Source organism: Xyrauchen texanus, chromosome 26, assembly GCF_025860055.1.
Source record: "Xyrauchen texanus isolate HMW12.3.18 chromosome 26, RBS_HiC_50CHRs, whole genome shotgun sequence".
Taxonomy (NCBI): Eukaryota; Metazoa; Chordata; class Actinopteri; order Cypriniformes; family Catostomidae; genus Xyrauchen; species Xyrauchen texanus.
Window position 1 is genome coordinate 39,097,812 of NC_068301.1, and position 23,678 is coordinate 39,121,489.

Sequence of the window (23,678 nt, forward strand, 5' to 3'; positions counted from 1 at the left end):
CAGTGGGATAGGATAATGATCACCACTTTCTTTCTACACATTTGAAAATGAATTCTCATCTGATGTCATCCAAACTTCCTGACTAAAGTACAAAAGTGAGAGAAGACATTCATTTATGCTGTTTTAAAAACAAAAACCTGAGTCAGTTCCAAAAGCAGCATTCTATTGAAACGTTTTGATTGCCGCTTGTGTTTCCCTGATGATTTCCAGCATCTAATCAGAGCTCTCGAGGGGTAAGGGGGTGTGGCACATGTCCTCATCTTCTCCTGTTGTTGAAGTTGTGGACTTTCCCTGAGATCCCGGTGATAACTGCTGTGCTTTGATTGGGCAGTTGGCCACCATGTGGGAGATGCTCTGGCAAAAATGGCACTTTTTTGGCTGAGGCGGCAGTTGACATTCTTTGGCGTGATGGTTCGGCCCTCCACAGTTGAAGCATCTATAAATGGTGCAGAGAAATAATTGTTATTTGCATATGTGACCATTAGAGGGCGCTATAACTTTTGAAATCATTGGCCAGGTTTTGTTTGGAATGGACCACTAGCTTACTGATTATTCAGTAGTGTGCAGTATGTACCTATACTGGCAGCTATTTTGTAAAAACACACAGTACTTGAAATGGAACACAGAATGGAACAGTAAATGTTTCAAACAGTGGTATGCAACATTGTTGTTTAGTACCCCACTATTCTGCATGTCTAAGGGTGTTATTGTTCAGGCAGGGGAAGGAGGCGGTTTTCGAGGAGGTGGGACATCTCTTTGGCTCTTTGTTTCAATATGCAGCCTGACCTTTGCACTTTGATCCCTGTTCCCCTCTGCTCACCCCCCCACCCAGCTCACATACATCACACCTCAGGGTTGCTATGGCTGCATTCACCTTTGACCTTTCTTAGGCACCTACATCTGTTATTAATGAAATGGACAGGATCTGATTCTCCATCATGAGGCATGGAAAGAGAGACAGAATATCAATAACCAGCAGGTAAAAGTACATTTTACAAAATGGGAATTGCCACATGTAGAATTCCATTCAAGTTTTCTGATTACGTAAATCGCATGACTGATACCTTGTTGCAGGTTACGGTAATAACAATGCGCTGCTTTAAACTTTCAAGATTGTGGGCAAATGACCATGGCAATGTTTGGAACAGGAACATACTACTCCATTTCTGCAGTGAAGACTACGCATTCTGAGCGTACAATGCACATTTTCTGTGAACTTTGCAAGTGTTAATCCCGTCACCAAAATGACAGAAATTATTTTTTTTACATTAATGAAGGGTTTTTTATTTTGTCAACAATAAACAAGATGAGACAAAAGACACGTGACAATTACAAAGTGATTTTAATTATACTGCCGATGAAAATGACGAGAAAGAAAGACTGCGTGCACTAATGATGTTTGTTATTGTTTAAAGAAAATCTAGAAAGTATTTATTTCAATAATCCACATATAGTTTGATGGGGATCATTTTTCAGCATGTTTAATTTCCAAATGCAGTATACATCACTGATATGTGGTTATAACAACATGAGTAATAGGACTACGTTCATGCAATATTTGCCAAATAGTAAACCATTTTACATCATGTTATACATGCTTAATGACACTTATTCAACATTAGTAACATATGAAAATGTATCTTAACATCTATAAAGCATGTATTAAAACACTGCCAGCATTGGAAATCTGTACATAAAGTTTAGTATGGCTTAGTGGTTGTCAGGCTTTATTATATGATATCTGATGTGAACGCAAAAACACTTTCAACTCTTCACGCTCACTTCAGGTTCTAGAACTATTTAAGTCAGGACAACACTTGGAGCTGCAACATTCTTTTGACATCAACGTGAGAAGGAAAGCGACAACACAAGTCAGTGTTTACAGTAATGAAAATAAAAACAAAAATCACATAATCCCTCTTTATAATCTCACTATAATTATTTTATTTTATTTTATTATTTATAAAAATGCTTGCTGCATTGTGACAAATCATGAGTTAGGGCATTTTATGTAAAAAAGTATATTTATACAGCATGTATAACATGTAAGTTAAAATTCTCACTATTTGGCAAGTACTACATGAAAGTAGTCCTATTACTCATGTTGTTATAACCACATATCATTGTTGTATATTAAATAATAAATAAATGACTTATTAGTCTGAAAGGGATTAATGGAAAGGAGGAGGCGAGAACCGGCTTGACAATATAAATAATAGTTTTAATGATAAACTTAAAAGACAAAAACACACATGACGGTCAGCTGCCCATAAACGATCTCTCTCTCTCTCTCTCACACCACAGTCAGCCGATATCACTCTCAGAGGCTCGATTAGCCTGATAAGGGGCCGGGTGTGTAAAATCACAGCCCAGCCCGCCCTCCCCCGTCACATTCTTCCCTCGTTCTCTCAGGCCAGGGAGCCCCCGGCATGACGTACACCCCCCCAACCTTTTTTTAGGGAGGGTGTGCCCTAAGCCCCGTCTACCGGCAGGCCATCCCCGCCTTCCTGAATCTGAGAAGGGACAGGGGAGGGAAACTAAAATAATTAAAATAGGTGGGGTAATTCCTGTAACAGTGTAATACCCTCCTCCTCCTCCTCCCTAAAAAAAAAACACTGTAAAATTTAAAAGAGAGTGAAAGGCCAACACGGAACGGCAGTGGGAAAGAGAGAGGAGAGAGAGAAAAATCACTTACTCGCCGGTTCTCCGATATGCCGTAGCTTGGTCCTTGGCCACTCCTCCACTCTCTACTGGACGACAGCCACGCCTCCCCGGATCGGAGGCAGTCCTCCGGCCCATGTTGGACAGAATGCCCCGCCACGTTCTCAGGGAAAAGAAGGGGTCTCCTCCGCCCTTGGCCCCTTCTCCCCTCGCGGTCGGCGACCAATTCCTCCACTTCCAGGCGGCCGAGCTCCTCCGCCCCCCCAAAAGATGGCCGTGGCTGCTCCGTTGGGGTGGATGGTAGCGGCAAGAACTCCACGGTGTATCCCTCCTCCTTCCCGGGTCTTCGGCACCAGTGTAAAGCGATTCATGGAAAGGAGGAGGCGAGAACCGGCTTGACAATATAAATAATGTTTTAATGGAAAACGTAAACAAAAGACAAACATGATGGTCAGCTGCCCGTAAACGTTCTCTCTCTCTCGCACCACCATCTGCAGTTGGCCTTTATCCTTCTCGGAGGCTTAATTAGCCTGATAAGGGACCAGGTGTGTAAAATCACGATGATTATCATTGCATTATTTTTCACTTATTTTTTATAAATAGTATGTAGTACACAGTGTCCCCACTATTCAGTCAGTAGTATGTTAGTAGTCCATTTGGAACACATCACCATCTTTTTGATCAGTCAGCATCCACACTTGACCATGATTAGATACAGCTGAGGATTGTGAGAGGACGGTGACTATCAATAACCTGCCACTATGCAGTGGGGGGGTGACTCCAGTGTGCCTAAATTCAAAGCTATGAGATTTTAAACAACCTATTGATCCAGCAGGTCAAGTCACCGCTGCAAAGGGTGGGGGAAGGACATGTTTGGTCAGAATCTGAAGAAAACAGTTTCAAAGTGATTAAAAAAACACCATGTTTTAAAGGAGCAATATGTAATATATTTACTGTACTAAAGCATAAAATATCATAATATGTTATCAGATATTTAGGAAGCATGCTAGTTGAAATACTGGCTTCTCCGAAAACAATGCTACAGCCATATATATATTCTCCTTTGAAACGGCCGTTCCGGAATTTCTGTTTGTGTTTTGGCCTGTGTGATCCTGCCCACTGCCCATTTCCCATTTCAAACAAGTTAGCAGGAAAACACAGCGCTCTGCAGCCATGGAAGCCAGCAATATATCTAGCTAACACTGACAGAGTTATAAAAAATCCACATGAGCTGAAAAATGTGAAAAATTGCAAACATTTACATTAGCTGATCAACTTACAGTGTAAGTCTTGTCGTTTGCCATTGTCAGTTTGCTCGCTCCTGTTGCGTGTCCTCAACCTGGAAACCCATGTGAGCTTCGAGTCTGGGAGGAGGGGGGTGGGGGAGACAACTCTCTGCAATATTTTGAATTTGGACTGCAGTACCCAATTTAAACGCTTGATGTCAATGCTAAATATTGCTCCTTTAATAGTAACACAATCAGGCCATTCATCTCAGTAGCAGTGCTGGGGAACAACTAACTAAAAGTAGTAGTGCTACTACCTTTTTCAGTGGCAAGCTACTTTTTTCAATGAGCAGCAGTATAGCGTGACAAATCGTTACATGTGTGTTTTTTGTTACACTGTATGACACACACAGCCTTACGCCTGTTTTACACCACATGCCGAAGCAGGACAGAAGCGGTGCTTCTGATTGACAAATTCACTTGTGAAATGGATTGCTGTGAACTGTGTGACAATGATTGACTTATGATCAATAATATGGTAATAAACAATACATTGTATTCTAAAGCTGCTTTTTGTATTGTCTTATTAATGATTAACTCTTCTGCTACAAGAATGCCACAGGGGCTTTCTCAGCAAATATTTGTATATGCCATTCATCGCGATTAATTAATCGGGACACCATTTAATTTATCCGATTACTTTTTTTTATCAATTGACAGCCCTAGTAATAACTAATAAAGACTTATTTGTTCTTTCTTTCTAAGCATAAGACCAGCATAAGACACAAAGACACATTTGGTGTGCTTGTATTGAGCTTCAAGTGAAATTCTGTATGTTCATGGCATCTCTGCCAGTCTATCCTTATAAGAAGGGGTTTGGGTGGCATTCAAACTTTTCTGATATATCTACAGTATATTGTGGAGTGATTACATTTTTATATTAATTCGATAATTATTTATATTGTATTAATATCTTAATGGAAATTATATAATTATTTCAGGTTTATTTATTCATACATATTTTATGGCTAGTGTGGGAAAATTATTTAAAAAGTCTTTAAACAAATGCAAGACTGCCAAAAATATGTCTTGCAATAAATAATGATCAAAATGTTTTTATATAAATTGTCTCGTTGAATGCACTTTAAACTGGAGTGAGACATACTGGGGGGGAGTGACTGTCACTTTGCTCACATCTGATTGGTCCAGAATCTGGATAAGATCTCTGATCGAGAACATAAACTGCTCCGGAGCAGGTTAGACGATTAGCGTATGTTACTATGGTGTGGAACCCTGATGAAAGCGTATCCACTTTACTGGTACCGTGAATTCAGAGTTCACTTAAACTAAGTTTAAACTTGTCTAGCTAGCTTCTTAATCCTGCTTTGTGGCCACAGGTCTAAAGGGTTAACAGTATACCCATATATGGCCGAGTGTACTACCAAATGTAAACAAATGCATACAACAGCACGTGTGGTCTGTAAATTGAGAACATATCTCGGTCTTGTATTGAAAGGCTGTAGAGCGGAGGAGGGCGGGGCTGGAACGACACACGCCCAGTCCCCAATCAACCTGATGGTGCACACGAGGGATAAAGGCGGTCGGAGATGACAGTTCGAGAGAGAGAGAATTACAGGCAGTTGCCCTGTGTGTGGTTATGTTTGTGTGTTTTGGTTAAGTTGATCATTAAAATATTATTTATATTGTCAAGCCAGTTCTTGCCTCCTCATTTCCCTTTAACCGTGTTACAAAGACACTTGTATTAAAGTGCTCTATTGCCCTCAAATTTTATAAGGAAAACACGTTGTATTCTGTACCTGGCTGTTGGTAAATATGGTAAGTTAACATATTGGAAGTGAGTCCATTTTGTGAGGAAAGTACTTGACACTTAAATGTTTTGGCTGGTGTTTGAACAAAGCAATATCTCTATTCAATGGCTGTGCATAATTCGTTTTTTGACATTGACGCGATGCACTGGCTCGGCGTGCAATGTAAAAAAGCTAGCAACCGTTCCAACCAAGCAAAACTGAGACAACAATCAGACATCTTCTCCTAAAATAAAGTGAATACGTTTATTCAGAGGGTTTCTCTAAACGAAATGGCAAAAATTATTCTTGTCACCGTGTGATGGTCTTTTTTTGCAGCTTTCTAAATGCAATTTTTATAAAGTAGAGTATTTAACTCTACTTTATAAGCAAGTCATTTTCTAGTTTTACTACTATTGTGTAAATGTATCTGTTTAAGTTTAATGTGTTCAAGCTAATTGTATTTGTGCCAAATTTGCTACGATTTAGGGTTGGAAACTGTCCTGTATGGACAGTTGGTAAGACGTTCTGTACAGGACGCCTTTTTTCCAGTGGCAATACGCATGAAGGACTGTCGTTGAAACACAGCATTCTGTTCTTCATTGAAGCTGCAAAATGCTCGCAAATACGACAAAATGGATTAGGGTGTCTGACGGCGAAACATCCAACCATCCATATTTAAGCGTTCAAAATGTTCAAGCATCCCACATGGCAAAAAAAATGCCAACCCTACTCTCATCGTCTAGTAATTGTACATTTATAAAAGACATTTCCCCATTAAATACCATAGCTTCAAATTTTGTTTACAAATGTTTTGTTAATAGCCTGTAATTTAGCCACATTTGCAAAACTGTAGCTTTACTGGGTTGGTGGTGGTGGTATAGCAGGCTAAAGCACATAACTGGTAATCAGAAAGGTTGCCGGTTCAATCCCCATAGCCACCACCATTGTGTCCTTCAGCAAGGCACTTAACTCCAAGTTGCTCTGGGGGGATTGCCCCTGTAAAGGCCAAAGTATCCGCCTTGAAATTCACTCCACGCACAGTATGCGTTACACAAATTGGCTTGTCCGTGTGCCGCCTAGAATGTCTTGACCAGCGAACGTGTTCCTCATCTGTGCATGCGCTGGATATTGACTGTACTAAAAGAGTGTCACAAAGCAGTTGTAGTGTGCATGCACTGAACGCGATCCGTAACGCAGAAAAATTAAGTATACCCGGGCCTTATATCGCTTTGGATGAAAGCATCTGCCAAATGCATAAATGTAAATATAAATGTCTTTACTGTAGTTAAACTGCTTTACAATATGTGTTGGGAAAGTTACTTAAAGTAATCCCATTCAAATTACTTATCTAGAATATCTAGTAATCAGATTACTTTACTGATTAAAAGTAATACGATTTCTGTAAATAATTACTTGATAATAAGATTACACCCAACACTGATTATGGGTGTAATGATTGTTATGAATAGCTTTCAGTTTTAATGTAGCTTAACCAACAATGACCAGTGGCTTGTGAAATTTAGGCAAATTTTATAAAACAGAAAAAGTACCACCTTTATATTAGGTGTCTTTAACAACTTTAGCATACAATGTACTTATTATGTACATACATGTTGTAGCATTGTACTTGCTTTTAAGTTCCTGAATTTAGTTACATATGTAATTACACTGTTAACAAAGGTTACCCCAACCCATAAACCTACCTGTACCTCAACTGCAGTAGCATCAAATGTGAATCATGTGAGAATTTTGCTGAAAAACATTGTTACAATACATTGTATTGTACGTATGTTTTAATGCTTGTGTATAGTAGTTAAATATGTCTTTAAAGTAGGGACGAAAAGAAAATTGGGAAGGTTTTCTAGGAATAGTCTCAAAGAAAAAAGCAAAACCAACATCTTTGCAAGTAAATGGGGATGTGCCTGATATATGAGGATGATTATGCCTAAATAAATACCTATACCAAGGCACTGAATGTTTAATGTGCCATGATAGTACTTTAAAGAATACCAGTGAATTACCATGGTAACACATTAAAAATAAAAAAGGGCTAAGGGAGACAACTTTACAGCCCACCCTAAGAGATGTATGGTTCATCTTTGATCTTAGAGCTGGTCTAAAGTCTTAAATCATTCATCATAGAGCATGGCCAAACAAAGATGTTCTTCACCCACCGGTCTCCTTTTGAACGACGCTTCTGGGCACCTTTGGGATTTTTCTCACCGCCTACACATTGTGCCCCGCCTGGCCCCGTTACCCGTAAGGATTCGAGACCATTAGAAGACCTTTTAAATGCAAACTCCACCGCTTCCCCTTCCTTCAGACTGCGAAAGCCCTCCATATGAAGCTTGCTCTGTAGAGAGATGGTAAAAACACTGCTTCAAACACTTGGATCATTGGCTAAAGGAACTACGTAGCTTACCAATTTGTCAAATAAATGATTGTGATGAAGAATATAAATGTATCATTATGTAGATATTAAATTTCTTGATGACATCTTGTAGCAGTTAAAGGTCGGGCAAGGAGGAGGCGAGAACCGGCTGAACAATCAACATAAACCTTTAATGCATAAATGAACTTAAACAAACATAAACAGACACATATGCAATGCAGCCACATGCATCTCTCTCTCTCGAACCAGCATCTCTGGCCACCCCTTATCTCGCCCTCCCGCTGATCAGCTGATTCAGCACCGGCCGTACTCCATCACGGCCCGTCCACGCCCTCCTCCTTGTTACACATATGTAAAGTGGGGTCTAAAAGTCAGAGTAAATAAAATGTTCAAGGATTGTATAAATTGAATATATTTATTGTCATTATAATCTGTACAATTAAATTTTGTGTGGCACTATCCTACAAGCAGCATATATAATGTATGCATAAACTGTATATGTGCTCATGCACACACTTGAAATATTAACATACAGTACATTATATATCATATATATAAACAAAGAAAAGTTATGTAAAATTATAAAATTTTCTGCATTATTTTACCAATCAAATGTCAAAATGTGTGACATTGGTCATGTTAACACCTTTGTACACAAAGTCAGATTTTCTTGCTTCCATCATGCACAATCATCATGTTTTGACCTTGAGTCCATGCCATTTTAAATTAATGGAAATGGGGGCAAAATCTCACAGCGAAATCATAAGGATTTGTACGACTTTTCTAAACTTGGCTAATTCGTATGAATTCGTATGACTTTCACTACAGCCAATGACGTCGCTGGAAATCATTTTCATCTAATACGCGGCAATTACATGCTTCTGTCACACACAACAGTTTCCTATCATGTTGTCAAATCTGCCGATTGGGTTTAGACAGGAGTTTGGGTAGGGGCATAAAATTATTAAGCATGTTGACACATTGCTCATGGAACTCCCGCTTACTACTTCATTACACGTCCGGGCATTTGCACATTCATAAGAACAAAATCATACGATTGGGATTTTCATGCACAACAGTCTCTAGAGAATGGTGCAAAAAACTAAACATCTAGCAAGCGGCGGTTCTGTGGGCAAAAATGGCTTGTTAATGACAAGTTAATGAGTTCAGAGGAGAATGGGCAGACTGGTCCAGGCTGACAGGAAGGTGGCTGTAACCCATATAACCACATGTTACAACAGTTCTATGTAGAAAAACATCAAAACACATCAAACATTGAGGCTGATGGGCTACAGCAGCAGAAGACCCCTCTGGGTACCACTACTGTCAGCTAAGAAGAGGAAACTGAGGCTGCAGGGTGCACAGGCTCACCAAAACTGGACAGTAGATGATTGGAAAAACATCACCTGGTCTGGCAAATCTGGATTTCTGCTGAGGTACACAAATGGTAGACCCACTGCCGCCTCAGCTTTCTGTTCTTGGCTGACAGAAGTGGAACCTGTCATGGTCTTCTGCTGTTTTAGCCCATCTGCCTCAGGGCTCGACGAGTTGTGCATTTTGAGATGATATTCTGCTCACTACAATTGTACAGAGTGGTTATCTGAGTTAGCAGGGGAGGGGGCTCGCTGCCGAACGCCTAGAGCGGGAGAACCGCTGCCATGGGCGGGGGAGACCCCTTCTGTTCCCCGAGAATGCGTTGGGGCGTTCCGTCCGCCAGGGGCTGGAAGACTGCCTCCGATCCGTCCGGAGAGGCACGGCAGTCGTCCGTTAGAGGGTGGAGGAGTGGCCGAGGAACAAGCTACAGTGTATCGGAGAACTGGCGAGTAAGTGTTTTTTTTTCATCTCTCTCTCCTCTCTCTCTCTCACTGCTGATCCGCGTTGGTCTTTTCCCTCTCGGAGGCTTAATTAGCCTGATAAGGGACCGGGTGACCGTGAGTATATTCACGACCAGGCACCGCCGGGCAGGAAGCCAATCAAAATGGCTTCCTTCTCTCGTCTCTTTGCTAATCAAATCTGAAGATCTGTATCGGTCAGTGGCTGTGTCCGAAATCAAAGGCAGTTGCCTTATTACCTCATTGCCTAGTCAGTTAATCACTTAACAGACAGCGTTTTTGTAAAGTACCTACTAAGACTACTGGTTTAAAGCTAGCTAATGATCTACAACAAATTCAAGTGAGCTTTTGAAATGACCAAGCAGTGTTGCCACTACAGAGGGCACTTCGACTACTGTGCCCCTTCACGTCAACCAATTTGCCCTCAGCCCCCAGAACTATTATATATCTGTCCCATGTGTTTAAGTAGAATATGTTCTAGCGTTTCAGTGTTCTATAGGTCAGCACGCAACGCTGTGTAAATAGAAAGCATCATATTCGGGCAGCTTCATGTATTGTCAGCTGTGATAGGCAGAAATGCTGAAGTTGTTAGTTTAAATGTAATTCTCAGCTATAGTGAGGTAGTAATCCAAGCAATCATAGACTGAGACAAGCTGATGACATCAATGAAACCCGCTCTCTGACTACAGCACATACTTTCAACGTCAACTCGACTTGCTCATCACCACCTGCCGGCTAATATCTTTAATGCAACTCGCTCATCACTACCTGCCAGTTAATATCTTTAATGTCACAGGGATAAAGCTCCAGATCTAACTAAGACACATCTGCACTGCTCTTACACTGTAGTATACACAAACACAAGCAGAGTGATACAAACCAGTGCTGATATGACTCCTTTATCAGCATTCATGGAATGCCTCTTGTCCAATCAGACTCAAGGACTGGAACTAACTACTGTATCATTTTAGATTTATCTTAGGATATAAGAAGGATCCATACTTTTTGTCTTAATTCTTAATTAAAAGTTGATTATTTAATTTTATTGTAGCAAGATTAAAAGGTATTCACTTTATTTATTGGGAACATTTAGTATAGTTTTGGGGTTTTGCATGTCTACAAAAGCAGTGAATTGTGCTTCAGACAACAGAGTTACATTTAATTAGGGTATAGCATGGACAGTTACCTAACAGAAGGATATGGAATATTCAAATAAAATTGCTACTATTAACTGCTTGTTTTCATTAACTCATCATCAGCATATAATCGTTTATTAAATAAAAGGCACATTACTGCTATTGCTACATTTACATTTCAACTGATCTATCAGACTCATTTATGCATTTACTGCATTTAAAATTTTAATGTCTCATTAAAGCTGACTTTTTATCAGACCGTCATCATTTATTCTTTATATTTTTAGTTAAATGCATTTTATGTATATATTTTAGCCTTTTTAATTTTTTTTAATTTTTAATTAACTTTTTAAGCTGTGCAAATCTAAACAAAGACTGAAATAAACAAAGCACTTCATTATTGTTAGTAAGATGGGGAAGAAAAGACAAAAATTACATCTTCTGTGATGCATGGACATACACTGTTGGTCATTGTTAGACAAATTAAACTAGTGAAAAATGTTTTAAAAGGCTTTTACTTCCTATAAATTCACAGGGCTAAAAGTGTCCCAAGGTTGAAGACACAACCTTTATTCTTACCACCAAACCCCACATTCAGGATGGCCAGATATCATAGCCAGCGAAGGATACACCTAAGATGCTTTCACAAAAATGACCAGATAAAGGCAGTCTCCTTCAGTCACTAGCACCAACATCTCAGTTTTAGTAAGACAACTAAAGTGTGGCTATTGTGATGACTGGGGTGGGCCAATGAGCTCCCCCAAAATAATTCTATCTGGTTAAATCTCACCCTGCTCAGTGTTGTGCATTTGCTGTGCTGTGAGGTGGGGGAACCTTGCATGCCTGAGATAGTTGCTCCACAGGCATATGTAAACGGTCCTCAAGAAACTATCTACCATTTCAAACCACTTCTGCGTTAATCTTAAAAAAAACAGCCAAATGGTGCTATCATCTAACACAAACAAACTCGCTAGATCTTTGGTCTCCATGTTAATGTCAGCCAAGCTGTTTAAAAGAACATCTGCTTGGTGGTGTTGAACCAATACCTTAAAATCAGCCCTTGGAAGATTGCTTATCTTCTCGCCAGGACATGCCTTGGGAGAATGCTGTCTTCGCGCTTTTACACATGAAAGCCCCCAATGATCTGTTGTAAATTCCACACATTCTCCATCTCAGTGTCACTGGATGGCTCTTTAATCTTGTTAGCTGCATGCTAGCTGGCTTTTTTGTGTTGAGAAATATTTCATTACTGCTGTTTGTCAGTATGTTTTCAATTCTGTGTTTTCTAGTGCATTAGTCTATTTCTGTTAAAGTTCAAAGTTATCACCCTTAATTTATAGTTGGGTAACAAGTAGTTCAACATAGTTGGGTCTGTGTACTTTTGCATCCATTCTTATTTACTTTTAAAACCCAAAAATCAAAAACAAAAAAATGGTTTCTTCTTTATTGGTTTTGACACTGATGAATAAAATAAGAAGATACAAATTCATTTTCTGTTGACTATTTCATTTTGAATCATAAAGTGAAAGGGGCAAATGGCTTAATTTTCATTTTATTTCCCTGTTTAAAAAATGTATTTACAACTTCAATATTTGATATGCACATGTAAGCGGCACTGAAAGGCCCTTTAATCTGATTGGTCAACCCGCCCCATCTTCTGTACTGCCTTAATCCTATCAGCCAGAATTAGAGTTGGGATCGCTCTGCAAATTTGTCTCAATTTTCATTAAATATTGTCCTTACCTGAACCACCACTAACTGTAAACTATGCATGCCATATGTATTAGAATCTTGCTGCTGGGCACATCATGGTGTTGTTGCCTATTAATGGACGACACATGAGAGATCACAAGCCTCATCACTTAGCCATATGCTGACTGGAAATGGTCTATTATATATTATTTTTAATAAAAAATGTTGTTCTTTTAGGTTTTGTAAGATACTAATACATATACAAATTTTTTTTTAAATAAAATTAAATAAAAAAAAAGTTAAATATGGCATGCATAGTTTACAGTTAGTAGTGGCTCATGTAAACATTTAGATAAATTTGCAGAGCGATCATAACTCAAATTCTAGCTGAAGGCAGTCGGATACAGATGACGGGGCAAGTTGACCAATCAGATGAAAGGTGTGTTTCAGTGCCGCCCACATGTGCGTATCAAATATTCAAGGCATAAATAAATTTTTTAAACACTGAAGGAAAATAAAAATTGAGCCTTTCCCCCAAATCTCGTTTATTCCTTTTTAAATAGAAAGTGAAATAATCAACAGGAAATTAGTTTATTATCTGCTTATTTTATTTATCAGTGTTAAAACCAATAAAGAAAAAAAAAACAATTTTTAGTTTTTCATTTTTAGGTTAAAAAAAGAAAAAAGGAATGGACGCAAAAGTACACAGACTTAGTTGGCACAGGGGTCAAGCACCTCTTATGAAAATATGAAAATAAAAAAAATAAAAAAATTGTATTTTGATTTTCAATATTATTCTCATTATTATTATTTTTATTACTATTATTATATATTTTTTGCCCTAAATGTCTTGGCAGCAAAAAACAAAAACAAATTTGAGAGACAAAATATTCCACTACTAGGTGGGACTATAAGCACTTTTACATTTTTTATAATATGTTCGCAACCGTATGGGCTAGAATGAAAAGAATTTTTCCTGATTCCCTGAGTTGAGTCAAACAAAATGTATATCTCAGATTTCAATTTTGTTTTGAACTACTCCCAGACGGTTCAATTTGAAATACATTTTGAATGTATCATCTAGAGACCCTCATGACAAATGTTTATCACAAGATTTTAAGATGTGAAATTGTTCAGAAGTGTATGTTGGCTATGGCCAAAAAAACAACATTTAATTAATTGGCTCATATTTAATTAATTGGCTCTTTTTGTCATGGGTATGGTAGCCCAGAGGTGCCAACAACAAATTTACAAAACAAACAAAAGTTCACAACACAAAGAAATCAAGCCACAACACAAATAAATTCAGCTACAACACAACAGAAATTGAATAATGTTTAGATTTTTTTAACTTTATTGGCAGTATTATCTGCCTAGATATGAAGGATAAGACAGGACAAGGCATTCCCGATGTGAGTAAAGTAGATTTATGTTTTAATTTAACTAAATACATTTTTGCAAAACATCTGTGCATTGTGTACTTATTAAACTATATGGCAAGTTTTAGAAAAAAATGCATTGAGTAATTAAAAAACAAATTGCATATCCTGTCTTACACTCACTTAAAGGATTATTAGGAAAACCTGTTCAATTTCTCATTAATGCAATTATCTAATCAACCAATCACATGGCAGTTGCTTCAATGCATTTAGGGGTGTGGTCCTGGTCAAAACAATCTCCTGAACTCCAAACTGAATGTCAGAATGGGAAAGAAAGGTGATTTAAGCAATTTTGAGCGTGGCATGGTTGTTGGTGCCAGACGGGCCGGTCTGAGTATTTCACAATCTGCTCAGTTTCTGGGATTTTCACGCACAACCATTTCTAGGGTTTACAAAGAATGGTGTGAAAAGGGAAAAACATCCAGTATGCGGCAGTCCTGTGGGCGAAAATGCCTTGTTGATGCTAGAGGTCAGAGGAGAATGGGCCGACTGATTCAAGCTGACAGAAGAGCAACTTTGCCTGAAATAACCGAGGTATGCAGCAAAGCATTTGTGAAGCCACAACACGCACAACCTTGAGGCGGATGGGCTACAACAGCAGAAGACCCAACCGGGTACCACTCATCTCCACTACAAATAGGAAAAAGAGGCTACAATTTGCAAGAGCTCACCAAAATTGGACAGTTGAAGACTGGAAAATGTTGCCTGGTCTGATGAGTCTCGATTTCTGTTGAGACATTCAGATGGTAGAGTCAGAATTTGGCGTAAACTGAATGAGAACATGGATCCATCATGCCTTGTTACCACTGTGCAGGCTGGTGGTGGTGGTGTAATGGTGTGGGGATGTTTTCTTGGCACACTTTAGGCCCCTTAGTGCCAATTGGGCATCGTTTAAATGCCACGGCCCACCTGAGCATTGTTTCTGACCATGTCCATCCCTTTATGGCCACCATGTACCCATCCTCTGATGGCTACTTCCAGCAGGATAATGCACCATGTCACAAAGCTCGAATCATTTCAAATTGGTTTCTTGAACATGACAATGAGTTCACTGTACTAAAATGGCCCCCACAGTCACCAGATCTCAACCCAATAGAGCATCTTTGGGATGTGGTGGAACGGGAGCTTCGTGCCCTGGATGTGCATCCCACAAATCTCCAACAACTTGATAATCAACTGCAAGATGCTATCCTATCAATATGGGCCAACATTTCTAAAGAATGCTTTCAGCACCTTGTTGAATCAATGCCACGTAGAATTAAGGCAGTTCTGAAGGCGAAAGGGGGTCAAACACAGTATTAGTATGGTGTTCCTAATAATCCTTTAGGTGAGTGTATATGCTAAAATGAGAACCATGACATGAAAAATACAATTATATACAGTATCTCACAAAAGTGAGTACACCCCTCACATTTTTATAAATATTTGATCTTTTCATGTGACAACACTGAAGAAATTTTAGTTTGCTACAATGTAAAGTAGTAAGTGTACAGCTTGTATAACAGTGTAAATTTGCTGTCCCCTCAAAATAACTCAACACAGAGCCATTAATGTCTAAACCGCTGGCAACAAATGTGAGTACACTCCTAAGTGAAAATGTCCAAATTGGGCCCAAATTGTGAATATTTTTTGTGGCCACTAGTGCTGCACGATTAATCATATCGCAATCGCGATGTCAGCATGTGTGATTATATGACAGCAAATGCTGCGATTTTATTAAATAAATAAGTGCATGTGTGGACATGACAGCCCATTCTCTCTGAGAGTTGTTTGCCCATTTTCTACACTGCTAATAAAAAGATGACCAGTCAGTCTCAGTTTAGGGAGTGGCACGTGTGGTCATGTGAGTTTCCGGTGTTCAGAGGGGAAATCAGGTGAAGATGGACACCGAGCAGACAGACACTGAACTGGTGGTCAGAAAAAATAACACAAAAACACACAGCTTATAAAGCACAAATAATGTCTTTATTTCATCAATAATTAAAGTTAATATAATACGGAAGCGTGACATGTAAATAAGCACAAACTCCAAAACTGCCATTCCCTGGGCGGTCAGAGCTGCTTCAACCAGTCGCAGAAGAGACCCAATTCCGCCGGCTGATGCACACTGAACACTGAAACACTCATATCTCACCCCCGCTGTCTGCAGCTCGAGTGTCTGATAGAAACACATATCACAGCTTGGCGATATATCTTTATTTCATCCTTAATTAAAGTTCATATAATATGGGAACGTGCCATGTAAATAAACACAAACTCCAAAACTGTCATTCTCGGTGTGGTCAGAGCCCTTCAACCAGTCGCGGAAGAGACCCAATCTGAGCGGGAGTCAAAACCGGGAGACATTTAAAGTTCCGCCGGCTGATGCGCACCAAACACTAAGATGCTCGTCTCTCACCCCCGCTGTCTGCAGCTTGCAATGTGTTGCATCATTGATGAAATCATCATAACATCAATCTTATGTGAAAAATAACATTAAAATTGCAACACACATATATATACCGTAATTTCCGGACTATTGAGCGCACCTGAATATAAGCCGCACCCACTGATTTTTACAAAAAATATGATTTTGAACATAAAAAAGCCGCTCCTGTCTATAAGCCGCAGGTGCCTACCGGTACATTGAAACAAATGCACTTTACACAGGCTTTAACGAAACACGGTGTGGCAGCGGGGGCGTGGTCAAGCGCCCGGGCGCTTACACCTGCGCTAAATTATGTCTAACACCGGTGTCTAATTTCAGTAAGCATGGGGAGAGCGGCATAAAAAGGCAGCAGCCACAGAGCTGAGAGAGTGACACACGTCAGTCTAGTGTTGGCGCATAGAAGAATTGAGAAACTTTATAAAATTGATTGTAAACATTGCTGTGGCCACTAAAAGCCTTACCTGGAACGTCAAGTGCCCTGCTGAAAACTGTCACACTGGTGCCCGTGTGACAGTTTTCCCAAGAAGGACACGTGAAGCAGGGCACTTGAAATTAGACACCGGTGTTAGACATAATTTAGCGCAGGTGTAAGCGCCCTTACAGCTTTTCTCTCCCGGACGGGCGCTTGACCACGCCCCCACTGCCACACACGGCTTGTAATAAAACATTTGCAGTAAACAGTAGCCTAGCAATAAAGTCATTGGTCACTATCTTCCTCGTCCTGTGCACTGAAACCACTGAAGTCATCTCCTTCGGTGTCGGAGTTGAATAGCATCAGATTTAGTTGTCTTTTTCAGCGTGATGAGTTGAGTCAATTCATCACGCTGCTGTTTCCAACGTCTTATCATCGACTCATTAAGACCAAGCTCCCGTGCAGCAGCTCTATTTCCTTCTCCAACAGCCAGATCAATCGCCTTCAACTTGAAAGCAGCATCATATGCGTTTCTCCATGTCTTTGCCATGGTGAGGGTGACAAAATTACTACCGTAATCATAATGATGGGAAGTTTGAGCGCGCTCGATTTAATCTAAACAGTAAACAAAAAAAAGTTGTTTTGATCTTAACCCGTTCGGCAATTTCATTGGTCTAATGAAAGCTTCACGCTGCCAAAAAACTGAGCACGTCACAGACTGTTTTTTTTTTTTTTTTTTTTTTTAATAAAATTTGAAAGCGGGAAAAATCCATATATTAGCCGCGTCATTGTATAAGCCGCGAGGTTCAAAGTGTGGGAAAAAAGTTGCGGCTTATAGTCCGGAAATTACGGTATATATATATATATATATATAGATATATATATATATATATATAGACACACACACACACACACACACACACACACACAACAACAACAGTTTTAGTGGTTTGACTGAGTGAACCACACTTTTGTATCCAGTTTCCTTTTCAAAAGAGTTTATACAAAGTACATGTTACATCCTGCTTAAATGTTTGTTTGGACAATCTTATTTCGTGAAAATTTTTATGTTCTTATTTATTGTTTTATTTTATTTAGGTGTAATATTGAGAAAATAACAAGTTTGCAGTAATGCAAAGATATTATTTAATTTTGTAAAAATATTTTAATTTGAAAACACTCTGTTGTTGTTATAGTTGTTGTTGTTAATAGTTTGTATGTTTGAGTTGAAAAATACACATTTCAGCATTATCAGTAATCTATTTGTGCATTTTCCTTGATAATCAAGCAACTTGACTCATGATACTATTTGTTTATTATATCGCAATCGCATATCGCAATATTAACCTCAATAATCGCAATATGACATTTTCCCCAAATCGTGCAGCCCCAGTGGCCACCATTATTTTCCAGCACAGCTTTAAGCCTCTTGGGCATGGAGTTCACCAGAGCTTCACAGGTTGCCACTGTAGTTCTCTTCCACTCCTCCATGACGACATCACGGAGCTGGTGGATGTTAGAGACCTTGTGCTCCTCCACCTTCCGTTTCAGGATGCCCCACAGATGCTCAATAGTGTTTAGGTCTGGAGACATGCTTGGCCAGTCCATCACCTTCACCCTCAGCTTCTTTAGCAAGGCAGTGGCCATCTTGGAGGTGTGTTTGGGGTCGTTATCATGCTGCAATACTGCCCTGCGGCCCAGTCTCCGAAGGGAGGGGATCGTGCTCTGCTTCCAGTCTCCGAAGGGAGGGGATCGTGCTCTGCTTCAGTATGTCACAGTACATGTTGGCATTCATGGTTCCCTCAATGAACTGTAGCTCCCCAGTGCCGGCAGCACTCATGCAGCCCCAGACCATGACACTCCCACCAGCATACTTGACTGTAGGCAAGACACACCTGCCTTTGTACTCCTCACCTGGTTTCCACCACACACACTTGACACCATCTGAACCAAATAAGTTTATCTTGGTCTCATCAGACCACAGGACATGGTTCCAGTAATCCATGTCCTTAGTCTGCTTGTCTTCAGCAAACTGTTTGCGGGCTTTCTTGTGCATCAACTTTAGAAGAGGCTTCCTTCTGGGATGACAGCCAGACCAATTTGATGCAGTGTGCGGCGTATGGTCTGAGCACTGACAGGCTGACCCACCACCCCTTCAACCTCTGCAGCAATGCTGTCAGCACTCACTCTATTTCCCAAAGACAACCTCTGGATATGAAGCGGAGCACGTGCACGCAACTTCTTTGGTCGACCATGGCGAGGCCTGTTCTGAATGGAACCTGTCCTGTTAAACTGCTGTATGGACTAGGCCACCATGCTGCAGCTCAGTTTCAGGGTCTTGGCAATCTTCTTATAGCCTAGGCCATCTTTATGTAGAGCAAAAATACTTTTTTCAGATCCTCAGAGAGTTCTTTGCCATGAGGTACCATGTTGAACTTCCAGTGACCAGTTTGAGGGAGTGTGAGAGGGATGACACCAAATTTAACACACCTGCTCCCCATTCACACCTGAGACCTTGTAACACTAACGAGTCACATGACACCAGGGAGTGAAAATGGCTAATTGGGCCCAATTTGGACATTTTCACTTAGGGGTGTACTCACTTTTGTTGCCAGCGGTTTAGACATTAATGGCTGTGTGTTGAGTTATTTTCAGGGGACAGCCAATTTACACTGTTATACAAGCTGTACACTTACTACTTTACATTGTAGCAAAGTAAAATTTCTTCAGTGTTGTCACATGAAAAAAATATAAACAAATATTTATAAAAATGTGAGGGGTGTACTCACTTTTGTGAGATACTGTATATATTTATACAAAAAAATGATCAATTAATTTTATATTATGTATACATTATGGTTGGTTTATAAGTATTTTTTTATCATTTGATTTTTTTTCCTTCAACTGTACTTCTTATCTTTCTGACACTGTGATTGCATTGATACATCTTACTGACATTTATATAGAAATAAATCCACACTTTTAGAACAATGTGTGGACTTTTCAGACAGACCCTTACCCTTGGCCAAAATGTCCAACTTTTATCAATGTTAAATTAGCAATCTGGAAAGATTTCACCACGATGCCATCTGACCTTCTTAAATACAGGACAAAATACGCACACCTGATGACTTGTCGGACAGATTTTAAATGGGTTTCTTTGAAATCTGATGTAATGTCTGCGACTACTCAGGGCGAAGACCATCGGCGATGAGTACACAATAGAATCAGAGACTCCTTGTCACAGACTTAACTCAATCAAAAAGGCTACAAGCTTGAGTAGTGTATTAACCATATCAAATCAACCATGGCATACCGATAGTTATCTCTGCATCTTAAACTGGGATAAAGAAAGCATTTGAAAATTTAGAAAAATTAATAACGTCACCTTTGAATACTTCAAAATATGAGTAACAGCTTCCTTAACACGGCGCCTCTACGCCGGGAGGGAGGCTCGCGGTGGTCCACACTGTTGCTCTCACATGATGTCAAGCTTAACCCTGACACTTATCTCACAGAGGGGGTGGGTAGGAGGGCTGCTAAGAAAGGAATCAGGCCTAACTGCCACCCTACCCCCGCCAAGGCTTCCTGAATCCCTGGCTCCATCCTTTGACCTCCTCTACCACTCGCCCTCCTCTTTTTCTACAGAGGCTTTTTTATGAATGAGTTGAGCAAACAACCCCCTCCACTCAAATACTTCCTCCCTGCCCCCCTTTTCTCCATTCTCTTGGTCTCCATTCCCAACATTCTCCCTCAACATATCTTTCAACTGATATGTTCCCATTAATAATGAAATGTCTCGCCATTTTACCCTTGTTTTGGTCATTCCCACACACAAACACTATTCATCCAGTGATTCTTTAATTTAAAGGAGGTGGGATTTCCTTCCATGTGTCTGACAATGACAGCCTTGTAGGTCCCACAGCAGTCACCCTTCTCTGAGCATCATAATTACATCCACAGAAAGACACTGGGGTAGGTTTTGGGGTGCCTCCTGGTTATCAAAACCCACACAACCCAAGAATGGCATAAGATCTTTCTTCGAACAACCAAGGTCAAATACACACATGTACTCTTAATATTGATCTAAAAGGGTTGTCTGCAGTCTATCGACTATTGTTACAAGTTCAGAATAAAGCGGTGTACACGTGTCGGAACTTGTGTAATTATGAGATGGCAACACTTAAGATTCTACTCAGAGCTGTTCACATCTTCGGACCTCTGCAGTTATTCGTTTCTATGGCAACACTCATAACATCAATATTGCTTTGTTGTTGATAATAGCAAAATATTTAGCACTACATTAATTTGCCTCTAAATGATGTTGAAAATGTTTAACAACTAAAGTGCTCCAGGTACAACTGGCATCATTATTGACACTGTGTGTTCACTATCTTTAACTGTTGAGTGTGCTGTCATATTGGTTCTTTTAACTTTCAAATAACTCCATTTACTACTTCACAAATTACGAGTTCTATGAAGATGTGAATGCTTTTTACAAGTTGTAATTTCATGGTTACGGTAATTCCGAAATGACATGAATGACTAGAACACAATGCTTAACGTCAACATGAAATGCCAATCACAACCCATTTTAATTCTGTAATGAGTCATATACTTTATATACAGTACTTCAGTCACCATTTCAATTTCTTTGCATCTTTTTCCATACAATGAGAGTGAATGGTGACTGAGGCTATCAGTCCCTAACATTCTCTCCAAAAAGAGTAAGGTATTAAGTCATGTGGGTTTGAAACAACATGAGGGTTGAATTTGGCTGAACTATTCCTTTAAGAAAAGCTAATTATGTTGGGTATATTTTCATATCATGTTGATCTCAATTGTTACATCATAATGTGAAGTCAACGAGACTTAGACACAATCTGCGCTAAGCCTGACCAACCTCTGTTCAGCCTCCCAGGCAGCCACTCTGGAGGTAACCAAAGACCTCTTACTTACAAAGAGATCACTTGACACTATGTGCAGGGCTGCTTGCCCGTAAGATGCTCTAATCTCTGGGTAATTTTACACAATGACCTGAAGTCATGAGGCATTTGAATCAGAGTGATAGGTGATCCACGGTTTGCAATATCATGTTGAATTATAGCTGATTGAGAAGGTTAGTGTTCTCAGACTGAAGACGGTAAGCTCTCGTAGCAGCACCGGTATAATCACTGCAGAGCACAACTGAGAGATTTAAGAACGACAACTCGTATCAATTAAATACATCATATCTTTGTGCCAACAGACATGCCAGGTCTCAGAATCAAATATAAGGAAGTAACCAATGCTTCAAAGTAACCTAAACAATGGGGGTAACCTAAAAAAATTTATCTTTGTGTTAATGTTGGCTTCACAAAATTGTTTACAAAAAAATATTGATATAATTTATAAAATGACATGTTGTGCATCCAAGCAACATGGTATTAAAATGCTTTCCTTGGAACTTAATCAAGCTGATAAATGTTTTTTTTTTTTTTGAAATAAAAATTATTATGCACTAGTTATGCCAAGATTTTTTTTTTCCAAGAGTTTCATGTTTTATTGACATTGTCATGTTCAAGAAACCAATTTGAAATGATTCGAGCTTTGTGACATGGTGCATTATCCTGCTGGAAGTAGCCATCAGAGGATGGGTACATGGTGGCCATAAAGGGATGGACATGGTCAGTAACAATGCTCAGGTAGGCTGTGGCATTTAAACGATGCCCAATTGGCACTAAGGGGCCTAAAGTGTGCCAAGAAAACATCCCCCACACCATTACACCACCACCACCAGCCTGCACAGTGGTAACAAGGCATGATGGATCCATGTTCTCATTCTGTTTACGCCAAATTCTGACTCTACCATCTGAATGTCTCGACAGAAATCGAGACTCGTCAGACCAGGCAACATTTTTCCAGTCTTCAACTGTCCAATTTTGGTGAGCTCTTGCAAATTGTAGCCTCTTTTTCCTATTTGTAGTGGAGATGAGTGATACCCGGTGGGGTCTTCTGCTGTTGTAGCCCATCCGCCTCAAGGTTGATTGAGCGTGTTGTGGCTTCACAAATGCTTTGCTGCATACCTCGGTTATTTCAGGCAAAGTTGCTCTTCTATCAGCTTGAATCAGTCGGCCCATTCTCCTCTGACCTCTAGCATCAACAAGGCATTTTCGCCCACAGGACTGCCGCATACTGGATGTTTTTCCCTTTCCACACCATTCTTTGTAAACCCTAGAAATGGTTGTGCGTGAAAATCCCAGTAACTGAGCAGATTGTGAAATACTCAGACGGCCCGTCTGGCACCAACAACCATGCCACGCTCAAAATTGCTTAAATCACCTTTCTTTCCCATTCTGACATTCAGTTTGGAGTTCAGGAGATTGTTTTGACCAGGCCCACCCCTAAATCCATTGAAGCAACTGCCATGTGATTGGTTGATTAGATAATTGCATTAATGAGAAATTGAACAGGTGTTCCTAATAATCCTTTAGGTGAGTGTATATATATATATATATATATATATATATATATATATATATATATATATACATATACATACAGTTGAAGCCCCCTATGAATTATTTTTCAAATATTTCCCAAGCTGTATGTTTAAGAGGGCAAGGGATTTTAACACAGTATTTCTTATTATATTTTTCCTCTGGAGAAAGCC

The 23,678-nt window shown here is 39.7% G+C and overlaps 1 protein-coding gene across 1 annotated transcript in view; it reads right to left on the reverse strand.

Moving 5' to 3' along the window:
* Window positions 1-213: 213 nt before the first annotated feature.
* The window catches only part of LOC127620022 (protein lin-28 homolog A-like), a 30,608-nt gene continuing 7,143 nt past the window's right edge, over window positions 214-23,678 (reverse strand). Inside the window, exons 3-4 of the mRNA XM_052093088.1 lie at window positions 7,870-8,048; window positions 214-436 (exon numbers count right to left, since the gene is read on the reverse strand). Of these exons, the coding sequence (XP_051949048.1) occupies window positions 214-436; window positions 7,870-8,048 (402 nt within the window). The remainder of the gene's footprint in view (window positions 437-7,869; window positions 8,049-23,678) is intronic.